The 25,668-nt window shown below is 42.6% G+C and overlaps 1 protein-coding gene across 2 annotated transcripts in view; it reads left to right on the top strand.

The window, feature by feature from the left end:
- Positions 1-25,668, top strand: part of LOC126260099 (nuclear transcription factor Y subunit beta) — a 104,418-nt gene that overhangs the window by 12,830 nt on the left and 65,920 nt on the right. Inside the window, exon 2 of one of the 2 annotated variants that reach the window (XM_049957331.1) lies at positions 22,292-22,336. The exons of the other annotated variant lie outside the window; for it this stretch is intronic. Within the exon in view, the coding sequence (XP_049813288.1) occupies positions 22,292-22,336 (45 nt within the window). The remainder of the gene's footprint in view (positions 1-22,291; positions 22,337-25,668) is intronic. 2 annotated transcript variants of the gene reach the window in all.

The raw sequence follows: 25,668 nt of genomic DNA, 5'->3' as shown, positions 1-25,668 counted from the left end.
TTTATGTGACAAACTCTTATGTTTTCATCACTTTTTTTGGAGTGATTATCACATCCACAAGAAAACCTAAATCGGGCAAGGTAGAAGAATCTTTTTACCCATTCGCCAAGTGTACAAGTTACGTGGGGGGACAACATATTCCTGTCATGTGACGCACATGCCGTCACCAGTGTCGTAAAGAATATATCAGACGTGTTTTCATGTGGAGGAATCGGTTGACCTATGACCTTGCGATCAAATGTTCTCGGTTCCTATTGGAGAGGTATGTCCTTTCATCTACTAATCGCACGGTTTTGCGGTGCGGTCGCAAAACACAGACACTAAACTTATTACAGTGAACAGAGACGTCAATGAATGAATGGACAGATCGTAACTTTGCGAAAATAAAGAAAGTAAAATTTTCACTCGAGGGAGGACTCGAACCAAGGACCTTCCGCTCCGCAGTTGCTGACTCTAACCACGAGACCACGGCGCTCATCAGCTATTATTGTCCTTCATGTTGCCTATCTTGCACATGGACTACTCAGTTTGTATATTTTGCTTATTTTTTCATAGTTCCACACAACTTCTTCCTGTTTTCTCAATTGATCTGTGTTCAGTTTTTCAAGACCTATCCACTGTGTCAATTTATAACCAAATCTGAGGGGGGTGCGATGGGGAGGTTCCCTTGTGAGTAATATTGTTGTTTTAAATATGCACTTTGCTGTCATTTAGATTCCAATATCAAATATTTCACAGGAACCTTTGATGCAGGCTTTGGAGACAGCGTTGTAACTCTCATTACCAACACAAACTATTTCATTAGCTAATATTATCATTTTATAAAACTGCAAAGACTGAAGGTCTTCACATTTTGGGCTACAGTGTTTCTGTAGGAGAATTTTTATGTCTTTTGTTTTACAGCCAGCCATGTTTGCCTCTTAGACTCAGTGCTTCCCAATATCAGGAACTATGCTACGTACTGAAATTCTTCTGACAGCTTTGTTATTAATGTACAAAATAGGTTTGACCTGTTGCCTCAGTCAGAAACTGGTGAGCCTCTCACAGAAGTAGATGTAGACAGGGCTCAACAAGCTTTCAGCAGCAAATTGAATAAGAATGTAGGGAAGTCTGCAAAGAGAAAGAAAGTCTTGTTGCTAGGTAGTTCGCATGCTAGGGGTGTGGGCCAACTTCTGCAGGATGAATTAGGGTCAGAATACCAGGTAACAAGTTTTTTCAAACCTAGTGCTGGACTGGGGCAGGTTACAGAGGATTTAGGTTAACTATGTAGAGGCTTTACTAAGGAAGGTACCGTGGTTATTGTGTGTGTGCCTGGCAACAGTATTGACAGAGATCCGGGGTACAGCATAGAGTGTGACCTGGCAAAGATTGCCTCAACATCAAGTCATACCGGTGTTAGGTTTGTGTCGGTTCTGGAGCGCCACGACCGACTTCATTTGAGCTCTTCTGTCAGGAGAGTTAATTTGGAGTTGGAACGGCTACTTGGATCTGGTGCAGGGTCACACATTGGTGTGGTTCCTGTTGATTCACTCTGTAGGTGGGACTATACTAGACATGGCCTACACCTCAACAAGAAAGGGAAGGGTAAACTGGCTGGGCTGATAGCAGGAAACTTAAAGGGGGGAGGAACTACATCTCATGGTGGAAACTTTTTTAGTGTAAGATCAGTGTCCAGTGGGAAACTCAGCCAGGCAAGTACTAAAGATGTTAAAAAAGTTCAAGATACTCACAAAAGTAAAGTGAAAAATAATGTTAGTATATTTCATCAAAATATTGGGGGATTGAAGGATAAAATTGATGAGCTTCTGCTTTGTTTAGAAGATATAGAAACTGGGAATGTAATAGATGTACTATGCCTGTCTGAGCATCACATTGTCACTCATATGCAAAAGGTTAGCATCAATGGGTACAAATTAGCTGCACATGTAAGTAGAGATAATATGATGAGAGGAGGAGTTGCCATATATGTCAAAAGCTTCCACAGTGTAAAAAATTTAGAAACTGAAAAATTTTGTGTATAGTCTGTCTGTAAACCCAAGAGCGAGCAGCGCTTTTGGTGGGGGAAGCGGCCTTTCCCGGAAGCACGCTGCCACCGGCCTACAGGGGCACCCAAAATGTGTTGTCCGTTACCTGTCTAGCGGTGCAGATCAGCATGCAGTGACGTATGTGGTTTCTGTTCGTGGGATCTTAGTTGCCCATGTCAGTTAACTTTGTATACTTACTAATATATTTCGATTCCAGAAGTGATGGATAATCGTCTAGCATTGCAAGAAAATGTGCAGAATACGAGGAAGAGGAGGTATTTGCGGAGTAACGAGTGTTCAATCGTCTCTAATGATATTACAGCGTGTATTAAAAGAGGCAACCCGAAAAGAACTGTTGGCTAATATTACCAGTCCCAATCAAAGGGCTGCAACTGATGCAAACGTCAACCTCGTCCAATAGGACGCACAAGGAACAAAGGGCAAATAAGCCACATGGTTTAGTGGAATCGCCACGAAGGAAAACTAATAATCTTGTGAGGAAACCGATCGTTATAGACAGTTTCAAAATCACGTAAAACCTTGGATGCTAATGGAACACTAAATCTCTATCTCTGTAATCTGTTTTTATACAAAACAAGTAATCATTGATGCTACCAAAATACATGTAACCTTTTTGACAGCTGCCGGCCGAAGTGGCCGCGCGGTTCTGGCGCTGCAGTCTGGAACCGCGAGACCGCTACGGTCGCAGGTTCGAATCCTGCCTCGGGCATGGATGTGTGTGATGTCCTTAGGTTAGTTAGGTTTAACTAGTTCTAAGTTCTAGGGGACTAATGACCTCAGCAGTTGAGTCCCATAGTGCTCAGAGCCATTTGAACCATTTGAGCCTTTTTGACAGCTGACAATATTCATAACATTGTACACATGCTTTTGAGACATGTTTACGAAGACAGTGACAAAAAAGTAGTGCAAATCGGACTAATACAGCACACAAAATTATAAATTTCAGCTTATCTGTTAAAACTCTTCGTGTTGCAAGTCCTTCAAAGAAAACTTGTACCTTTTAGTAGAAACACAAAGTAAGAACAAGCCTTAAATTCTACAGGCTGATTGCATTATATGGGGTTCGTGTTACGAATAGCAATAGAGGAACATAAAATACATTCACATAAACAGGCATTCGGTTCTGTGTTTGTAGTATAATCCCGACTTCCATTCTTATCCTAAAATTATTTACTCTATAATGTTGTGTTTCGGAAGAAGCTATGGTTTTTTGTATTCCTTATGGTCTTAATGCATTCGTCTAAAAATGAACGCAGCCGAGACGTATCTGTACACGGCATCGCCACATATTTAAAGCCTGCGCCGCGACAGGGTCGGTACTACGTTGTGAAACAGCGTGTAGAAGCGCCCTGTGACGAAGCAAGGTAGGCAGAGTGGGGACTCGCTCGCTCGCTCTCTCTTCAGTTTACCGACAGACTATAGAGCAACATATGGAAGCATGTGCCACTGAACTTAAACTAAATGATGGCACTTTCATAATTGTAACAGTGTATAGGTCCCCCTCAGGGAACTTCCAGCTATTTCTAGAAAACTTGGATGCTTTGTTGTGCTATCTGTCAGACAGGGGGAAGCAAATTATCATTTGTGGGGTTTCAGTGTTGATTCCCTGAAAGAGTGTAATAGGACGAATAACGTTGTAGTACTACTCAGTTCTTTCAATTTGAGCTCCGTCATTGATTTTCCTACTCGGATAACAAAGAACAGCAGTACATTGATAGATAATTTTTTTATAGACCAAGATAAGTTTAAGGACATAAATGCTTATCCTGTTGAGAATGGTCTTTCAGATCATGGTGCACAGCTAGTTTCAGTACATGACATAGCTCCATGCAGTATATCAAATCAGACTTTCAAAGCAGTGTGTTCAATTAACAATATAAATATTGCAAACTTTAGAGAAAGCCTACAGCAGCTAGACTGGGATGAAGTGTATAAGGAACCCGATGCAAACTTGAAATATAACTTATTTCACAATACATTTTTAGGGTATTTGAAAATTGTTTTCCCAAGAAAATAGTTAAACATAATTCCAAGAAAACATATAAAAAAACCTTGGCTAACTAAAGGAATAAGAATATCTTGCAACCGTTAGGGTTATTGCAAATTTTGGTGATAAGAATCTCAGTAAATTAGCTTACTATGACTACTTTCATTCACTGCTTTCGTATGGCATCATATTCTGGGGTAATTCATTGTTGAGTAGAAGAGTATTCATTGCTCAAAAATGTGTAATCAGAATAATTGCTGGAGCCCACCCACGGTCATCCTGCAGACATCTATTTAAGGATCTAGGGATCCTCACAGTAACCTCACCATATATATATTCACTTATGAAATTTGTTGTTAATAATCCAACCCAGTTCTAAAGTAATAGCAGTGTGCATAGCTATAACACCAGGAGAAAGGATGATCTTCACTATGCAGGGTTAAATCTGACTTTGGCACAGAAAGGGGTAAATTATGCCGCCACAGAAGTCTTTGGTCACCTACCAAACAGCATCAAAAGCCTGACAGATAGCCAACTAACATTTAAAAATAAATTAAAAGAATTTCTAGTTGACAACTCCTTCTACTCATTGGCTGAATTTTTAGATATAAATTAAGGGGGCCAAAAAAAATAAATAAATAAATAAATAAATAAATAAAAATTGTGTAATGTAATATCTTGTACAGACATCTTTTATTAACCTGACACGTTCCACATCATTAAGAAGTGTCGTATTCATGATCTACGGAACAAGTATTAATCTAATCTAATCTCACATTGTTGTGTAATCTGACAACCAGAGATTCCAGGCAAAAATGCTGTGATGTGAAAATTGTTGCTCATTCCTTGACAGTTATGAAGTCGCTGCTTATAAGACTTCACCCATTCTGTTGCACAACCAAGAATTCAGTGCTCTGTAGCACAAAGAGATGATCAATTTTTGAAACGCATTCTTGTTTCACCTGATGGTGCTGTATTTATAGAACAAATTGGTAATGTGGAGTGATTTTTGCAGCTTTTGCGATTTGGCCAGTTTTGATACTAGACACATCAGTTTTCCTTTTGATGCCTTATGCAACACTCCCATATCTTGTATAGTTCCTGCTACATGTTTTTCTTTATCCGAATGTGTTCTTATTTTGGTTGCACATATGTTCTGTAAAATAAGTCTTGAAATTCATCCCATCTGATCAATATAAAACTTCCCATTGTTTGGAAGTTGAATCTGTAGACACTGGATTCCAAATATTTGTTGCTGTTGTTGCCAACTTTATGGCATAGCCTAGAGCAAATTGTACCTTTTTGCTTGAAATCAAATTTTTACTTTAAACTTTCTGAATATTTGTGCAGTTCTGTCAGAAAGTGCACCATTGTATGATGTAACAACAAACTCTTGTCATCTGGTCTTGTTGTGCCCTTCTTGTTATCTATTTTTTACTTTGGCTTGTTATAAAGGTTCTTTAGCCAGGGCAAACAGGTACTTAGTTGTGTAAATATTGGCATTGAGACTTGTATCAGAATATTTGTATGGTATGCATGGCTGACAAGGATATCTGGAATATCAATAATACAAATAAAATGATAGATTATTGTAAGTAGCAATCTATCCTTTTGTTACAGTGTTGAACTTAGTTTGTCACGCCGCTGTTTTTCTATTTGTAAGAGACGCGAAGATAATAGTTGAAACTGGTAATTATTAATTGTACAATTTATGTGATTAGTGTGGACCTTTACTCGTATACAGACTTTGTCTTCAATTGATAAACCCAGACAGATTTCACATGCCATCTCCATTCATGGCTGCTTCACAACCAGTGTCATTTGGAGCTTTCCACCAAACTCCAGCTTAATCTGAATTATGTAAATGGGGGTTGTCCTTGCAATATATCTTTCAATCCCATAATCCTCCTGCCCTCAACTTATGCTAGCCCTTGCTGCAGTATCCTAACTTCACGGATCTAGCACTCGTGCCCACTTCCCTTTAGTTTTTCTCCCTTCTGTTTAGCCTCCCCCTTACAACCCTCTCCTCTTTACCTTCATGTACTGTGCACAACTCTCCCTGCCTGTTGCCAGAACAAGTTCACCACTACCACATTCGGTTTCCCATACCCTGATACCCCCTCCCCCTCCCAGCTGTCAGCCGTCCGTCCTTCCCCAAGCGTCCCTTCTTCTTTTTTCCCCTCACCCACATCACCCTTCTCAGTCCATCACCCCAGTTTTAAGCTATAGTCAGAAGGAGACGGGCACTACTTTTATTCTTATAGTTTCACCATCTGGAAGAAAAATTACTAAATTTGTATCTTCTGAAACTGAAATATACGGAAGTCACGAACTAAAACAAGCAGAATATGTTATATTCTTGGGAATGCCATTGGATAGAAATCTGTCATGGTCCACACAAACTGTCCGAAAAAAAAAGTAACCTGGCAGTTACTATGTCAAATGTAGCCAATGTCATTGGTACATACACAAAAGAAAACTACTGTACCTTCCCTATTTTGCAGGAACATAAGAATAGTCTCAGGGGAAATGCTAGCAATATGACAAAAATATTAACCTTTTAGAATGAATTATCAGGGATATTGCAATACAAGGCCAAGAAGATCATGTCTGCCACTGTTAAGAGGCCTAAATATACTAAGTATTTCCTCGTTGTACTCATATGAAATAATTCTCTTTACTAAGAATAACCCTGACTGTTTCTTCCAAATAACTTCCTGCACAGGTATGAAACTAAGAACAAAGGAAGTTTGATGCTTCTTACACATAAACTATCTCTTTTTGTGTAGACTCCATAAGATAAGGGAAGGAAAACACACAAGAAGCTACAGTGAACTAATTTTTGAAAGGCTAACACTGGAATGATAAAAAGAAAATTACATAGCCTTCTGATTAAAACGTGCCGTTAAGGAATTTTTCTAATAATGATCTGATCATTTGCAAGATAGTAAATTAAATTCAGATTTTGGAGTTAAATGTATCCATGTTTAAAATCAAACACTGGAATATCCAGGATGGAATAATGACAATGTTATGAAAAGGATAGATTACTACTCATTGTATAGTGTAGATGCTGAATTACAGATAAGCACAACAGAAAGACTGTCCAACAAGTAAGCTTTCAGCCAAAAAGACCTTCATCAGAATTACACACACACACACACACTTGCAAACACAACTCACACAAACATGACCTTAGCCTCTGGCTGCTGAGGCCAGCCAGAGACTGCGATCATGTGTGTAACTGTGGTGAAGCCTTGACCAGAAACTTACTTTTTTGAAAGTCTCTTTGTTCTGCCTGTCTGCAACTCGGCATCTCTGCTGTATGGTGAGTAGTAATCTATCCTTTTCATAATATTCCATGTGTAACGTGTTATGGTTATAAGCTGAAGAGTCTTCTGTACAGTAAATCACGCATTTAATTTGTATCTTATGAGACAATAAAATTCTGATTCTGATAATCATATATGTATATCAAAAACAGCAAGGGCCTATATTATTTACTGCTGACAGAGAAAAAAGATAACAAGTTCCTGCAATTTTTGTGCTGTCCCTGATCAGTTCATTATAGTTATTTTATTTTTATGATTCTTTTTGCCTACCTCCTAGTGTTATAAATGAGTAAACAACATTTAATAACAAACATGAATAATTTAGGGATAGATATTGATTGTCAATTACTATAGAATGAAAATGTGGGGATACTGGAAAGGGGAGTGTCACCAGTGTATTGTGTCCTTTGGGTTCTAACTTCAGTGTGTAACAATAAGTGTCTCACAGAGTCATAGTGTTCCATGTACACTCGGTTCTTAGCTACGGGATTCTTTTCTGAAGATCTAATGCACTAAAAATTGACACAATTATCAAACTGCAGGAAAGGACCATAAGGCTAAAATCTAAAAGTAAAAAGTCAGGCATATTGTAAGAAAATATTTTTTTATAAAACTGGTTAGTTTTAGTGCACAAAGTGGGTTCATCTACCAGTCTGTTGCACACATCAGGTAAAACAGTAGTATGTTACAAATAGTGCTATATGTGTTGTCCTACAAGAAACGCATCTCATTGATGACTATTCCCCAGTGCTTGGTGGTTATTGTGTGTACTGTCAGAACCATCCACGTCCCAAGCAGGCATCTGGAGCAGTGTGTACAGTGGTTTAGGCATCTGGAGGAGAGTGCGCAGTCAGTTGCACCAATGTTGTCAGAGAGTGGTTTCCTCTTTGTACTATGTTGGAAGCATTAGTGGTACCTGTGCAAACGTCCTTGGAAATCATCATTTGCTATGTTTACTTACCTTAAGCTTATCTAAAGCTGAACAGCTCAAACCAACCATTTCCGCCCATTTTCTCATACTTGGGGACTTCAGTGTGCACCATTCTCTGTAAGTTGTGTACCCCTTTGTCTAGGAGGGGCCTTCTACTTGCCCAGCCTCTTACCAACCATGCTATCTCTCTTCTAAATAATAGTACTCATGCCCACTTCAACATTGTCCAAGCCACCTTTTCAGCTATTGACCTAACAATCTCCTCCCCCAATTTCGTGGCTTTCCTATATTGGTTACTGTATGATGATCTTGGTGACAGTGACCACTTTCATGTGATCCTGTTGCTTCCATGATACTGTCTGATGGAGTGACTACCACAGTGGGTGCTTCAAAGAGCCAACTGGTAGTTGCGTGCCTCTGCTGTTACTTTCACCCCATCTGTCAGATTGCATCAACAAGGCTCTGCAAGATCTGATGTAATCATCCACACCACTGGAACTGGTCCTCTCCATTGCCGGCCGGTGCAGTGGTGGACAAGACAGTGCAGTAACTGTTGAGGATCACTGAAGAGCCTTGCAGTGTTAGTTTTAAGTGGCTATGTGCTGAGGCTTGCCATCTAATTACAGTGTGCTAGGAAAGCTACATCTTTTCCCTGGAAACTGTGCCTCTTCATCGCAAGGATGCACCAAGGTTCATAGTCTTCTGGGATGCCAAAGCTCCACAACTGTGCCAGGTCACTTTTTTCAGAATGATTTATGTACTGATGCGTTGGCTTTTGCTGAACACCATGTGACCCACTTTGTGACCCCCTGCAGGTCCAGGGGTTAGAATAGGCCCAAGGTATTCCTGCCTGTCGTAAGAGGTGGCTTAAAGGAGTCTCATACTTTTTGGCCCTAAGAGCTCAGGTCCCATTCTATGGTTTGACCTGCCACTTTCAAAATTCTGCAGAAGTGCGGACCATACGGGGAAGGACGCCTTACATGGTGCACGAGTTATCCATAGAGCCCTTTAGATTCAACTATTTGGGCGAGGACACTTTCCGCGATGTGTCGTCTTCTTCCGTTGTCTCCTGTCCTCTTTCACCCCCATGACAATATTGGATTTCTCTGCATCCAGTATCCAGCACGATAGCCAGTCCATTGTGGTGGGCCATCATGTACCCATTTGGTGGTAGCCCCATCACAACACAGGGATCACACTGCTGATGCCTGAGATGTAAACTCCCCACTTAAGCCAAGGAGTAGATGCCTGTCTTCCTGGGGCATCAGGTCTCCCAGCAACGGCAATCATGCCAGTTGGCCTTTGCTGTGGTTGGGTGGCCCCTGATTGGAGTGGGTGGCATCAGGGTGGACGACCTTAAATGAAGCGGACTGTCATCTCTTGCTGGTGACTGTACGGCACTAGCAGTCTCTAAGAAGGGCAAGATTGAATACAATGCCGACAGGTATGATCCTAAATTGTTTCCCTCCCGCACTACACCATGGGAAGAACGTAGGGCTGCAGAACGGAGAGAGCCATATTCGCCTCAATTTTTAATTTGTAGCAGAACTGATGGGGACTGCTTTCTACCTATGAAGCCTCAATTTTTCATTGAACACTTTGAGGATAAGTTTGGGGCAGTGACAGCACTGTCCAAGATGCGAAACGGTGCAGTCTTGATTCGGACAGGTTCCCCAGCCCAATCCCGAGCGTTACTCGCCTGTGACAAGGTAGGCGATACTCCTGTTTCTGTCACTCCCCATAAAAGCCTCAACATGGTCCAGGGGATCATTTTCCATCGCGATCTCCTCTTGCAGTCTGACTATTGAGTTCTGCACAAATTTAGAACAACGGGGTGTTCATTTCATCCGGCGTGTTTACAGAGGACCCGAAGACAACATTGCTACTGGTGCCTTCATCTTGGCCTTTGAGGGTGATTCATTGCCCGAAAAAGTCAAGGTGATGGTTTATTGCTGTGCATTAAACCATACGTCCCTCCCCCTTTGCGGTGCTTAAAGTGCTGGAAGTTCGGACACATTTCTTTCCGCTGCACTTCCAGCACCACATGTCGAGACTGCGGACATCCACTGCACCCAGATGCTCCATGTGCGCCACCTCCCACTTACATCAACTGTGGAGAGCACCACTCCCCTGCTCGCAAGACTGCCCAGTACTCCAAAAGGAGCAGAAAATCATGGAGTAAAAGACCCTGGACCGTGGACCGGTTGACTTTCACAATCTTCCTCCCGTTGCTCCCAAAGCACCTATTTTGGGAGCACCCCTCCGCCCCCCCTCCCTAACAAATGCAGTGGACATTGGTCCACTCCCCTTGCCAGAGAAGCAACAGCCTCCTCCGGCTCCTCTTGTGCGGAAGGGGTCCCTTGGAGACCTCTCTGGCAGACACTCAGCAGTGGCGCAAGGAGCCTAGAGCTGCTGGACGAAGAGCTTCATGGTCTTCCTCCCTGCCTGAAGCTGCTTCGAAGAAATTGCCCCAGCAAGCCCCTATAGAGAAGAGAGAGAGCAAGCAAACTAAGAAGTAGTCTGCTTAGAAACAGGACCCTGGTGGCCCCAACACCACCACTCCCTATAAATTTTGTACCTTAGGCTGCGGTGGAGATCTTAGCATCCCCTGCAGACCTTAATCTCACTGATGCCTCATCCACCATATAAATGGCTACAAATACTCAATCGGTAGCAGCAGATGACCCTGAGGCATAGCCTGCTTCCTTGCGCGCTTCATACCTTCCCAGCCTCACGATAATGTCATCCTCCAATGGAATTGCAGCGGTTTTCTCCACCGCCTGGCTGAGCTACGGCAACTCTTTAAACTTTACACTGCTTTCTGCATTGCCCTTCAGGAAACCTGGTTCCCAGAAATGTGGACCCCGGCCCTCCATGGCTATAGGGGATAATACAAGAACCGTTGTGATTATAATAGAGTGTCAGGTGGAGTTTGTGTCTATGTCCTGAACTCAGTATGCAGTGAACCTGTGCTCCTTCAAACCCCTCTTCAAGCTGTGGCTGTCAGGATAAGGACGCCACAGGAAATAACACTCTGCAATGTATATCTTCCTCCAGATGGTGCAGTACCCCTGAACACATTGGCTGCACAGATTGATCAACTCCATAAACCTTTCCTACTTTTGGGAGATTTTGACACTCAGAACTCCTTGTGGGGTGGCACCATGCTTACTGGCCAAGGCAGAGATGTCAAAAATTCACTGTCACAACTTGACCTCTGCCTCTTAAATACAGATGCCTCCACACATTTCAGTGTGGCACATGGCACATATTCGGCCATTGATCTCTCAGTTTGCAGTCCTGGCCTTCTCCCATCTATCCACTGGAGAGTGCAGGACGACCTGTGTGGTAGTGACCACTTCCCCATCTTCCTGTCACTGCCCCAGCATCAGGCCCACAGAAGCCTGCCCAGATGGGCTTTAAACAAGGCAGACGGGGAAGCCTTCAACTCTGCTGTCACCGTTGCATCTCCCCCACAAGGTAACATTGATGTGGTGGTTGAGCAGGTAACTACAACAATCATTTCTGCAGCGGAAAACATGATCCCTCATTCTTTAGGGTGCCCCCAGCGAAAGACAGCCCCTTGGTGGTCACTGGAAGTTGCTGAGGCAGTTAAGGAGCATCGGCGAGATCTACAGTGGCATAAGCGGCACCCTTCCCTGGAGCACCTCGTAGCCTTTAAACAGCTCCGTGCCCGCGTTCGCCAGCTTTTCAAATGGTGGAAACAGGAGTGTTGGGAGAAATACGTCTCTACCATTGGGTGCCACACTTCACTGGCAAGTCTGGGCAAAGATCAAAAGAGTTTTGGGGTAGCAGACTCCAACAGGTGTCCTTGATGTTAACATAAATGGCGTGTTATCTACTGGCACAAACATGTTTGCCGAGCACTATGCTCATGCCTCTGCATCGGAGAATTAACCCCTAGCCTTTCGCACTCTCAATCGGCAGGTGGAAGGGAAAGTCCTCTCGTTCACTACATGCGACAGTGAACCCTATAACACACCATTTACAGAGTGGGAGCTCCTCAGTGCCCTTGCACATTGCCCTGACACAGCTCCTGGGCCAGATCAAATCCACAGTCAGATGATTAAACATCTCTCATCTGACTACAAGCAACATCTCCTCATGATCTTCAACTGGATCGGGTGCGAAAGGCGTCTTTCCATTGCAGTGGCGGGAGAGCACCATCATACTAATGCTCAAACCCAGCAAAAACCCGCTTGATGTGGATAGCTATCATCCCATCAGCCTCACCAACTTTCTTTGTAAGCTACTGGAACATATGGTGTGTTGGCAGTTGGGTTGGGTCCTGGAGTCAAGTGGCCTACTGGCTCAATGCCAGGGTGGTTTCTGCCTGGGTTGCTCTACCACGGATAATCTTGCGTCCCTCGCATCTGCCATCTGAGCAGCCTTTTCCAGATGCCAACAACTTGTTGTCGTCTTTTATGATTTATGAAAAGTGTATGACACCACGTGTGGACGTCATATCCTTGCCTTTTTATATGAGTGGGGTCTCCGAGGCACGCTCCAGATTTTTATCCAGAATTTCCTGTCACTTCGTACGTTCAGTTTCCATGTAGGTGCCTCCCATAGTTTGACACCTACATCTACTCTGGAATTCACACTTAAGTGCCTGGCAGAGGGTTCATCAAACCATTTTCATACTACTTCTCTACCATTCCACTCTCAAATGGCGCCTTGGAAAAAGGAACACGTAAATCTTTCTGTTAGAGCTCTGATTTCTCTTATTTTATTATTATGATTATTTCTGCATACATAGGTGGGTGTCAACAAAATATTTCCGCATTTGGAACAGAAAGTTGGTGATTGAAATTTCTTAAATAGATCTTGCTGCAAAGAACACTGCCTTTGTTTCAGTGAGTGCCATCCCAACTCACGTATCATATCAGTGACACACTCACCCCTATTGCGCAATAACACGAAACAAGCTGCCCTTCTTTGCAGTTTTTCGATGTCCTCCGTCAATCCTACCTGGTAAGGATTTCATACCGTGCAGCAATATTTCAGCAGAGGATGGACAAGTGTAATGTAGGCTGTCTCTTTAGTGGGTTTGTCGCATCTTCTATGTGTTCTGCCAACAAAGTGTAGTCATTGTTTCGCCTTCCCCACAATATTATCTATGTGGTCTTTCCAATTTAAGTTGCTCATAATTGTAATTCCTAGGTATTTAGTCAAATTGACAGCCCTTAGATTTGTGCGATTTATCGTATACCCAAAATTTATCGGATTTCTTTTAGTACCTATGTGGATGACTTCCCACTTTTCTTTGTTTAGTGCTAATTGCCACTTTTCGCACCACACAGAAATTCTCTCTAGATCAATTTGTAATTGGAATTGGTTGTCTGGTGATTTTACTAGACAGTAAATCACAGCGTCATCTGCAAAAAATCTAAGGGGGCTGCTCGGATTGTCACCTTGCTCATTTATATAAATCAGGAACAGCAGAGGGCCTATGACACTACCTTGCGAAATGCCAGATATCACTTCTTTTCTACTCGATGATTTACCATCTATCACTATGAATTGTGACCCTTCTGAGAGGAAACCACGAATCCAGTCACACAACTGCGGCAATACTCCATATGCATGCAATTTGATTAATAGTTGCTTGTGAGGAACTGTGTCAAAAGCCTTCTGGAAATCTAGGAATACGGAATCAATCTGAGATCCTTTGTTGTCAGCACTCATTACTTCATGGGAATAAAGAGATAGCTGTGTTGCACAATAACGATATTTTCTGAATCCATGTTGGTTATGTATCAATAAGTCATTTTCTTCAATGTGATTCATAATGTTAGAGTACAGTATATGCTCCAAAATCATATTGCAAATTGAGGTCGGTGATACGAGTCTGTAATTCATTGCATTACTCCTATTTCCTTTCTTGAATATCGGTGTGATCTGTGCTACTTTCCAGTCTTCAGGAACAGACCTTTCACCAAGTGAGCAGTTGTATATGATTGCTAAGAAAGGCGCTATTGTGTCTGCATACTCTGAAAGGAACCTGATTGGTATACCATCTGGACTGGAAGACTTGCCTTTCTTAAGTGATTTGAGTTGTTTTGCAACACCTAAGATATCTACTTTTATGTCACTCATGCTAACAGCTGTTCTGGTTTCGAATTCTGGGAAATTTACTTAGTCTTCTTTCGTGAAAGAATTATGGAAAACTGTCTTTAGTAACTCTGCTTTAGTGGCACCATCATTGGTAACATTTCCATCGCAATCACGCAGTGACGGTATTGACTTTTTTGCCACTGGTGTACTTTACGTATGACCATAATCTCTTTGGGTTTTCTACCATATTTTGAGACAATGTTTCATTGTGGAAACTATTAAAAGCAACTTGCATTGACGTCCGCACTGAATTTCGAGCTTCTGTGAAACTTAGCCATTCTTGGGGATTTTGTATTCTTCTGAATTTGGCATGCTTTTTTTGTTGCTTCTGCAACAGTGTTCTGGCGTGTTTTGTGTACCATGGTGGATCGGTCCCGTCTCTTACTAACTTATGTGGTATGAATCTATATATTGCTGTCGATGCTGCATCTTTGAATTTGAACCATATCTGGTCTACACTTACATAATTAGCTTGGAAGGAATGGAGACTCGCTCTTAAGGAGGCATCAAGCAGAATTTTTATCTGCTGTTTTAAATATATATATTTCGCGTTTATTTTTACTGGTTTTTGTTGATACGGTTTTGAGCCTCGCTGCAGTGGCCTTGTGTTCACTAATCCCTGTATCCGTCTTGACACTCTATTAGATCAGGATTATTTGTGGCTAAGAGGTCAAATGTGTTTTCGCGACCATTTACAACTCTTGTGAGCTCGTGAACTAACTGTTCAAAGTAATTCTCAGAGAAAGCATTTAGTACAATTTTGGAAGATGTTTTCTGTCTTTCACCGGCTTTAAACGTGTATTTTCGGCAACAAATCGAGGGTAGATTATAACTGTATTAGTGGGGTACTTATTTGTAATGTGATTAAAGTTTTCTTTGAATCGTTCAGCTATTATTATATCATCCGAGTCGGGGGAGGGGGGGGTGTTTGGTAGGAGGAGCCAATTTTTATTTTGGTACGGCTGTTGAGTATAACCTCTACCCATAGTAATTCGCAGAAACTATCTATTTCAACTTCACTAAAAGATAAGCTACTATCAACGGGTACAAACACACCACCACCTACTTTAAATAAACTATCCTTTCTGAACACAGATTGCACTTCTGTAAAAATTTTGGCAGAATTTATCTCCGGCTTTAGCCAGCTTTCTGTTCCTATAACGATTTCAGCTTCAGTACTTTCTATCAGCACTTGAAGCTCTGGTACTTTTCCAACACAGCTGCAACAATTTACAACTACAATACCGACTGTTGCTTGGTCGATTCTCGTCGCTTCTTTGCCCTTTACCCTTTGAGACTGGAGCCCTTTTTGATCTTTCCCAAGACTGTCTAACCTAAAAAACCACCCAGTCCATGCCACACAGCCCCTGCTACCCATGTAGCCGCCTCCTGTGTGTAGTGGACACATGACCTATTTAGCGGAACCCGAAACCCCATCACCCTAGGGCACAAGCCGAGGAATCTGCAACCTACACGGTCGCAGAACCATCTGAGCCTCTGATTCAGACACTCCACTCGGCTCTGTACCAAAGGTTCGGAATCGGTCCTGTTGATGATGCTGCAGATGGTGAGCTCTGCCTTCATCTCGCTAGCAAGACTGGCAGTCTTCACCAACTCAGATAGCCACCGGAAACCAGAGAGAATCTCTTCCGATCCATAGTGACCCATATCATTAGTGCCGACATGAGCCAGCATCTGCAGTTCGCTGCACCCTGTAACCTTCATGGCATCCGGAAGGACCCTTTCCACATCTTGGAGGACTCCCCCCCCCTCAGTATGCACACGGAGTGCACATTGACTTTCTTCCCGTCCTTAGCTGCCATATCCCTAAGGTGCTCCATCAAGCACCTAACATTGTAGCTCCCAATGACAAGTAATCCCACCCTTGCGCTTGTCCAGATCTCTCAGGAAGACCGGTCTCTGCCACAACAGGCGAGGCAGCCCTTGCTGGCTCAGAAGTACTTTCAGCAGTGGGCAGCACCTCAGACCTGTCACAGAGGTGTAAGGGTACAGCCTGGTGGACAGCACCAACTTTCGCCTTCTGCCCAGGGATTCGCGACCCTGCCACGGTTCACCATTCACCATTCACCATCAGGCAAGTGTCGACCAGAAGGGATGTCTGAATCAGAGGGCACAGTGGCATCAGAGATCTCAGGGAATGCTACAGGTTCTAGAGCCGCCAAAGCGCTCACCTCGGATGTCCCAGTGTCTCCGCGGCCCAGGGCAACAGCCTGGAGCCTGTCGACCACGGCTAACACAGCTTCCAGCTGTTTAGAGACGGTGGACAGTTCCCCCTGAATCCATACACAACAGGCTCAGTCTGTATCCATCCCCAACAATTTTTTTTCCTCTCTTTTTATCTCACAAACCGTTCAAAACAAAAACAATTGACTGACGACTATGCGAATTTACACTATTCAGGTACTAAAACGCAATGCCACAACTCTCAAATACTATAATACACCCGAAATTTGTGAATTAAACTATGCAAGTACCCAAAAACACGCAAAGAAATTGAGAATTAAACTATGAAACAAGTAAGTGAGCTCAGAGTGAGACTTGCTGCTGGCTACTTGTTATCCAACGGCGGCAGGGAGCTCACCAGCTGTGACCAACTGACACTGGCCGTTCCCCCATATCCAGGAAAATGGAGTCCCACAGGGCTCTGTATTGAGTGTACCTCTATTTTTAGTGGCCATTAATGGTCTAGCAGCAGCTGTAGGGCCGTCCGTCTCATCCTCTCTGTATACAGATGACTTCTGCATTTCGTACTGCTCCATCAGTACTGATATTGCAAAGCAGCACCTACAGAGAGCCATCCAAAATGCACATTCATGGGCTCTAGACCATGGCTTCCGGTTTTCGGCTGCAAATTCGTGTATTATGCACTTCTGTCGGCATCGTAGCATTCATGCGGAACCAGAACTTTACCGTACTGATGATCCACTCACTGTAGTGGAGACATATCGATTTTTAGGACTGGTCTTCGACACCCAATTGACTTGGCTTCCTCACCTTCGTCAGCTTAAGCGGAAGTACTGGCAGTACCTCAATGCCCTGCGCTGCCTGAGCAAGACCAACTGGGGTGCAGATCACCCTACACTGCTGCAGCTGTACAGAGCCCTTGTTCGATCCTGCCTTGACTATGGGAGTCTGGTTTATGGTACGACGGCGCCCTCCGTGTTGGGGTTCACTCCACCCAGTGCACCACTGTCGTGTTCGACTAGCGACGGGAGCATTTAGGATGAGTCCAGTGACGAGTGTCCTGGCGGAGGCTGGAGTCCCTCTATTGCAGGTCAGGCGTGCACAACCGTTTGCCAGTTACGTTGCACACGTTTGTACTTCTCCTGTGCATCCAACATACTGTCTCGTTTTCCCAGCCACGGCAGTTTGTCCCCACATCGGCGGCCCAGGTCAGGGCTTCCAATTGCAATTTGTGTCTGATCCCTTCTTTCCGAACTGGTGTCCCTGTCTTTACCACCTCTACTTGAGGTCCATTGACATGTACTTCCGTGGTGTACAACATGGCCGCGGCTTCGCGTGGATCTTTCACATGACCCAAAGGACTCAGTTCAACCTGCGTCTCTCTACTGTATCTTCCTCTCAATTCTTGACATGTGCTGAGGCCATGAAGTGGTTTGCACCTGTGGCTCGATGGCTGGTGGTCATGTCGGTTTCGCATATGTCCATGGAGTACATATTGAACAGCATTCCTTGCACGATGGCTGCAGTGTTTTCACTGCAGATCTGGTGGTTTATCTCGTGTTCTTGACCACATCTGTTCATGCCCTGGGGAGTCATTTCTTCTGTGTACTGACTCCTTGAGCAGCCTACAAGCTATCAACCAGTGCTACCTCATCGCCCTTTGGTAGCGACCATCTGGGAGACCATATATGCCCTGGAACGGTCCGGTCGTTCAGTGCTGTTTGTGTGGAGCCCAGAACACGTCGGAATCCCAGGCAACAAACTTGCTGACAGGCTGGACAAACAGGCTACTCGCAAACCGTTTATGGAGATCGTCCTTCCAGTAACTGAACTGCGTTCGTTTTTACACTGCCAGGTTTTTCGGCTGTGGGAGACGGAATGGCATAGTCTCAGTAGGAGACTACGAATGTGTGGCAGTCCTCCATGTGGGCCTCTCTGAGGGACTCTGTGGTTCTCTGCTGGCTTGGCGTTGGCCATGCTTTGGCAACCCACGGCTACCTCTTGCTCCGTGATGACCCTCCTCAGTGTCAATGCAGCACCCAGTTGACAGTGGCCCATATTCTGGTGCACTGTCCCACTTTGACTGCCCTGTGATGAAATCTTTGGTTACCAGACTCGTTGCCACTAATTTTATCTGACAACGCCTCATCGGTTGATTTAGTTTTACGTTTTATTCCAGATGGTGGATCTTATCATTTGATCTAAGTTTTAGTTCATGTCCTTTGTCCCTCTGTGTCCTCCACCCTAGTTCTTTCAGGGTGGAGGTTTTAATGTGTTGCAGAGTTGCTGGCTTCTCCTTTTATTCTCATGGTCAGCCAGCTGTGGTAATCTGTTTTGTCATTTTAATCTCTTCTACCTGTTTCTTGTGTTTTTCTTCTCGCATTTTGTCCATTTAAGTGTTTGTTGCCCTTCCGTCGTTCTTGTGGTTTTTCCTTTCCCTCCGTTTTGTGTTGTCAGTCTCACTTGTTTTATTCTCACCCTTGTGGCATTGTTTTATTCGGAACAAGGGACTGATAACCTAGCACTTTTGTCCCTTCCCCCCTCCTTTTTTGAACCAACCAACCAACCAATAACTTTGCGATGGCATCAGTGTCCTTTTCTTATGTGGCTGCCTTTTGGCTGTGTAAGCAATGAATTGACGATGGCCCCCTCTCCTTCACCTCTCGGCATGCTGAATTATACAATAACCTTTTCACTTACTGAAAATTGCTTCAGGCTTTTGCCTCATCTCAGTGTGGCACTGAACTCGGATTTCATTCAGAATCAGATGATACAACATCTGTTACTCAGTGGCTCCATCTCCTCAGAGTCTTCAACTTTATTTGCCTCAGCAGTGTCTTCCCTTCAAATGGCAAAATAGGATCATAGTTCCAGTCCTTAAAACTGGCAAAAGCTCAAGATCCATCAGCTGCTGTCAGATGGGCAAACTGCTCGAAAGGACAATTGCCTACTGATGCTACTGGGTTCTCCAATCTCTGGGGCTTTTATTCCTGTTTTGATGTGGTTTCCTTGAGGGACGATACATGTCTGACCATTTGGTTAGGATGGAAACAGCAATCGGACAAGCTTTTTCTAAACACAGACACCCAGTTTAAGTCTTTTTGGACCTACATAAGGCGTACGACACTGCTTGGTGCCCTCAAATTTACTTCTGATCCATGACTGGGATTTTGAGGCTCCCCACCAATTTCTGATCATCAGTTTTTATCCCACTGGTTGTTCCGGGGTCAAGTTAATACTTCACTCAGTTCTCCACAGGTCCAAGAGAACACCGTCCCACAGGGATCCTTGGGTACTGTCTCACTCTTCTTCAATGCTACCAATGGGCTAGTGACCTCTATCTAGCCACTGGTCATCCCCATACTGTATGTCAATGACTTCTGTACTTGGTACAGCTTCCACTTTGTAGCCTTGTCTGAACAGTGACTCAAAGGCGCCATCCGATGGCTTCTGCTTGGGCTCTTCTCCATGGATTCCAGTTCTTGCCTGCAAAAACGCGGGTTGTGCATTTTTGTCATCTTACCATAGACCATACTGACCCAGAAATCTACCTGGGTACCCAGCGTTTGGATGTTGTTGTGCAGTCCTGACTTTTGGGACTCCTCTTTGACAAAAAGTTGACTTGGCTGTCCCATATTTGACAACTAAAGACTAGCTGCACATGGAAACTTAACACTTTCTGCTTCCTTGCCCACACATATTGATGTGTGGATCACATCACACTTTGTACCTCCTGGGCTCTGATCGAGTCTCACTTGGATTATGGTTTTCTTCACTTGGATTATAGTTGTCAGTTTAGTGGCTCAGGAATGCCTATGACTTTGAATTGTTAGACCCCCCAATGTGTCATCATAGAGTTAGACTGGCAACTGGCACCTTCTGGACTACTCACATAGACAGTATCCTTTCTGAAGCAAGGAACTTCCCTTTTCAGTTCGAGTGGTGCCAACTTTGCTTACCTATGCAATTGTCATTTGACAAGTTCGTGATCACCCAACACATTCAATTCTTTTGAAACAATGGAAAATCCAGCATGGAATAATGACAATATTATGAAAAGGGTGGATCACTACTAACAAAGAGTGATACTCTTCTTGTCAGGTAAAATTTATAAAGTATCTTAATTTACTGTCCATGAAAATGTGATCAAACCATAGTAGATGTGCCTGTGCCTGCACTCTCTAAATTGTTGAGACAGAGAAAAAGGTATTTTTGGTGAGGTAAGGTATTCTCATGGAGAGAAAAAAAAAAAAATGAGACCATATATTCAATTCCCTTTTAACCACTGTAGATCTTGGACAGATTAGTTAATTGCCATCTAGTCTGTGTTTTAGAATTAAGAGAGATTTTGAGTTACTTTGACTGAGACCTCAAATGATTTCAGATAACTGTTGATAACATTCCTATACTGCAAAGAAACATAAAACTGCTTGCTGTATTAAGGTGTCATCTTTGACCCCAAGAAGACTTGTAACACTTCTAGTAGCTGAAATATCACGTGGAAGCTTTATGACTTGAGTGTACATGACAACTTCATATTGTCATTCCTCTTCTAATGTTGTTTTAGATGATGATTTGTCCAATGTTGTTAGGTCTTTGTGAATAAACAGTTGCTATAATTCAGCTCAATGTTACTCTACTACTGCAGTTATTAACAAGTGACATCCATTGTAAGGAGTTATATGTTTGTAATCCCTATTCATGAACAGCTTCTTAATTTTCTGTTTCTATTTTGATCTTACTACAGCTCTTCGATAAAAAATTTTGTTTTGGGTCTTTGAAGACTAGGCAGATGCTAAAGAATTCATTCTTTTAAGCGAAGGCTGTTTGTGTTGTGTTTACTTGGTATTGTCATATTTTTGACTTCCTGAAATGGGTGAGAGACATATGCTTAAGTTTGAAAAATGAAGAGTCCACTAGAAGCTGATTTTGTTGGCATTAAAGTTGTTTAATATTAGCCCTTTTCCCAACTTCATGTAGAGGCTGTCCATCTGTTCCACAGATGCTGCTACTCCAAGCCATTGCCAAGATTCATTCAAAGCACTTGGTGTTGATAAAATTTGTTCAAAACACTTGGTGCTGATAAAAATGCTGTCCGAATTGGAGAAGTAACTCTTTTCCTGTGCACTTCCAAAATCCTAATTTGAATTTACTGGTGAAACCTAGAAAAAAATTTGAACCTGCCTTTTATCATAGTTTAAGTAATTATCACAGCTATAATATCTTACACAGGCAGGTCGAAGAAAAGGAAATGTATTGGTTGTTCTACAGTGTCAGTTTCCAACAAAATACCAAAATGACGTAATGTATGTGAGAAAACAGAACACCATAGGATTCTATCTTCCGTGCAGTCCTTTGTGTACTGCCATCAACACCATTTTATTTGAAATTCAGACCTTAGTGCATTACAAAATTTGTGTAATATTTCACTAGTTATTTAATGCAAAAGTAGATAAACTTCATAGTAAACCATGCCAAGTACATCTGCAGATTTGTTGAAGCAGTTGTCTGCTCTTTATCGGCTACTCCCAGGGATGGGCTTATTTGTGAGAAATTTTCTGGCTGTGTTATGATTGCAATTTATATGACAAAAATTATGCAAACTCTCTGTAAGTATAAGATGATGTACACCATGGAGAGATGGTTGTTACAGGTCCGTACTGCACTAACACCATTTCTACTACATATGCTGATGAAGGTGAGCCACCAATTATGCTACTTCCCACATCTGATGTCTTGAATATAGAATGCAGCCGACAGTGCAGTCTTCAATACAGGTTTTGTTTCCCATTACACTTATTTAATTATTAATTAGTGTATTAAACCAAACCAGAATGGAAGAGGGGAAATGCTAATTGCTTCTGTAGCATCCAGTGAGCTCTTGGTGCCCTCTTGGATAACGATGATAAATACTTCAGGTTCTTTAGCTAGGAAATGATCAGTACCGCAAGCCTTCCTGTATAATAAACTTTGGAAGTATTTTAGTGACCACTGTTAAGTTTGTTGATGAACCATAAAGGTTTAACAACCTGAGTCCTGAGTTTGGTAGATATAGCTTCCTCCCCCCCCCCCCTCTCTCTCTCTCTCTCTCTCTCTCTCTCTCTCTCTCTCTCTCTCTGCATGAAAACATAAAAATAAGTTTCCGTTAGTTATTACTTGACAAAGTGAACTTGTTACCCAGCAGTAGCATAAATTAACTCTTTGTCATGAGGCTAGGTACAGCCATAGGCTCCTACTCCAGTTAAAGTAGTGAAAATAGTTACCACACAGTGTTAGCAAAACTGAATTTATTGGTAATTAGAAGGAGAAAACAAAAGCAGAGCCAACTGAAAAGGTGATGCAAAGTGCAACAAGTGTGAACAGAACGCTCCTCTAAAACTGCTTGTGATAATAACTTTCCTAGTATCAAAGTTTAGTCCAAAGACTACAATCATTTCCACAAGGAGAAGATGGCATAGGAGATTATAGTAGAAGTGAAAAATTCTTCTTTTACTCAGTTTAGATCATCATGTGTTAAATTTTTTAAAACCTATCTCAGAACTAAGTGATGCTAAGCGTAAACATTGTATTGTTCTTTGAGTGGTACAACACACATTGGTTAAAGCTTTCATGGGACTGTGTTAATGCACAGCTTCAAGACTCAGGGGATTGAAGCACTAAAACTCATGGTGTCCTTACAGGTAGTATGGTCTGTAACTGTAAACTTTTTGTAAGAGGTCACTTTCATGTTCAGTTTGTCAGAAACACCCAATATGACTAAAATGGTATCCATCATATGCCAATTATTTCAATTGTATTAGGCAAAGGATAGATTGATATTCAGCGTAAAGATGAGTTGCAGGTAGGTGCAACCAAAAGACTGTTATACATTATAGCTTTCGGCCAAAGCCTTCTTCTTTACTGAAGAAGGCTATGGCCAAAGCTTCACTACTGGCCATTAAAATTACTACACCACGAAGATCACGTGCTACAGATGTAAAATTTAACCGACAGGAAGAAGATGCTGTGATATGCAAATGATTAGCTTTTCAGAGCATTCACACAAGGTTGGCGCCGATGGCGACACCTACAACGTGCTGACATGAGGAACGTTTCCAACCGACTTCTCATACACAAACAGCAGTTGACCGGCGTTGCCTGGTGAAACGTTGTTGTGATGCCTCGTGTAAGGAGGAGAAATGCGTACCATCACTTTTCCGACTTTGATAAAGGTCGGATTGTTGCCCATCACGATTGCGGTTTATGGTATCGCAACATTACTGTTCGCATTGGTTGAGATCCAATGACTGTTAGCAGACTATGGAATCGGTGGGTTCAGGAGGGAATATGGAATGCCGTGTTGGATCCCAACGGCCTCGTATTACTAGCAGTCGAGATGACATGCATCTTATCCGCGTGGCTGTAACGGATCGTGCAGCCACGTCTCGATCCCTGAGTCAACAGATGGGGAAGTTTGCAAGACACCAACCATCTGCACGAACAGTTCGACGACGTTTACAGCAGCATGGACTATCAGCTCGGAGACCATGGCTGCATCACAGACAGGAGTGCCTGCGATGGTGTACTAAATGACGAACCTGGGTGCACGAATGGCAAAACGTCAGTTTTTTGGATGAATCCAGATTCTGTTTACATCATCATGATGGTCACATCCGTGTTTGGCGACATCGTGGTGAATGCACATTGGTTGCACGTCTCGGTCACCTCTTGTTCGCATTGACGGCACTTTGAACAGTGGACGTTACATTTCAGATGTGTTATGACCTGAAACCCTACCCTTCATTCGATCCCTGCGAAACCCTACATTTCAGCAGGATAATGCACAACCGCATGTTGCAGGTCCTGTACAGGCCTTTCTGGATACAGAAATTGTTTGACTGCTGCCCTGGCCAGCACATTCTCCAGATCTCTCACCAATTGAAAACGTCTGGTCAATGGTGGCCGAGCAACTGGCTCGTCACAATAAGCCAGTCACTACTCTTGATGAACTGTGGTATCGTGTTGAAGCTGCATGGGCAGCTGTACCTGTACACGCCATCCAGGCTCTGTTTGATTCAATGCCCAGGCATATCAAGGCTGTTATTACGGCCAGAGGTGGTTGTTCTGGGTACTGATTTATCATGATCTATGCACCCAAATTGGGTGAAAATGTAATCACATGTCAGTTCTAGTATAATATATTTCCAACGAATACCCGTTTATCATCTGCATTTCATCTTTGTTTAGCAATATTAATGGCCAATAGTGTATAATGTATAAAACCTTCTCGTTGGGGTTGTTTGCAACTCAATGGGTTATCTTTATGGTATCAACTTATACTTTTCCTAATATTTACCAAGGAAATTACTAAACAGCCGTAAGTTATGAGAAGTTATTGTATCTAGACAACCAGTTTTGACAGCTCTTTAATACCACCTTCAAGCTCCTATGCACTCCACGACTGAAGAAGACATTAATGAGATGCTGAAACTGGTTGTCTAAATAAAATAATTTCTCAAAACATACAGCTGGTTGGCGATTTTTGTTGGGAAATATTTTTCAGGCCGCTGCTTGTATCCACAATGGATAAGCAGAGGTTTTCCCAATATTTTCCAACCTGGAGTTTCCATTGTTTAATTATTTCAGTTGTTTTTACTAGTCCTTCTTCTTCTTGTTCTTCTTCTTCTTTTTAAATGATTGTAGTATTGATTTTCTGTCTGATTTTCAATGTTTGCTTATTGTATTTAACTGCTCGAATTAATGAGGAAGTCTTCATGGACTTGAAGCTCTGTACTTGTGATTGGATAATTAATAAGTTCTGTGTTCTAGCAAGAATGCAAACATAATTATGTTTTTTCTAAAAGGAGGACCCTGTTAATCATAGTAAGGAAGTCACTTATCAGTGTGAATAAATGACACAAAAGGTTTATTTTATGCGAAATGGAATCACATATTAAATATGAAAAGATCTAGATTGTTTACTATTTACATTTCTGCAAAGTTTGATATACCTGAAGCCAGACACTAGAATGAATTCAAAGATTTTTGTGT

This window comes from Schistocerca nitens, chromosome 5 (assembly GCF_023898315.1).
Source record: "Schistocerca nitens isolate TAMUIC-IGC-003100 chromosome 5, iqSchNite1.1, whole genome shotgun sequence".
Lineage (NCBI taxonomy): Eukaryota > Metazoa > Arthropoda > Insecta > Orthoptera > Acrididae > Schistocerca > Schistocerca nitens.
The sequence above is the reverse complement of the archived record's forward strand: the minus strand, read 5'-3'. Positions and strand labels throughout refer to the sequence as shown.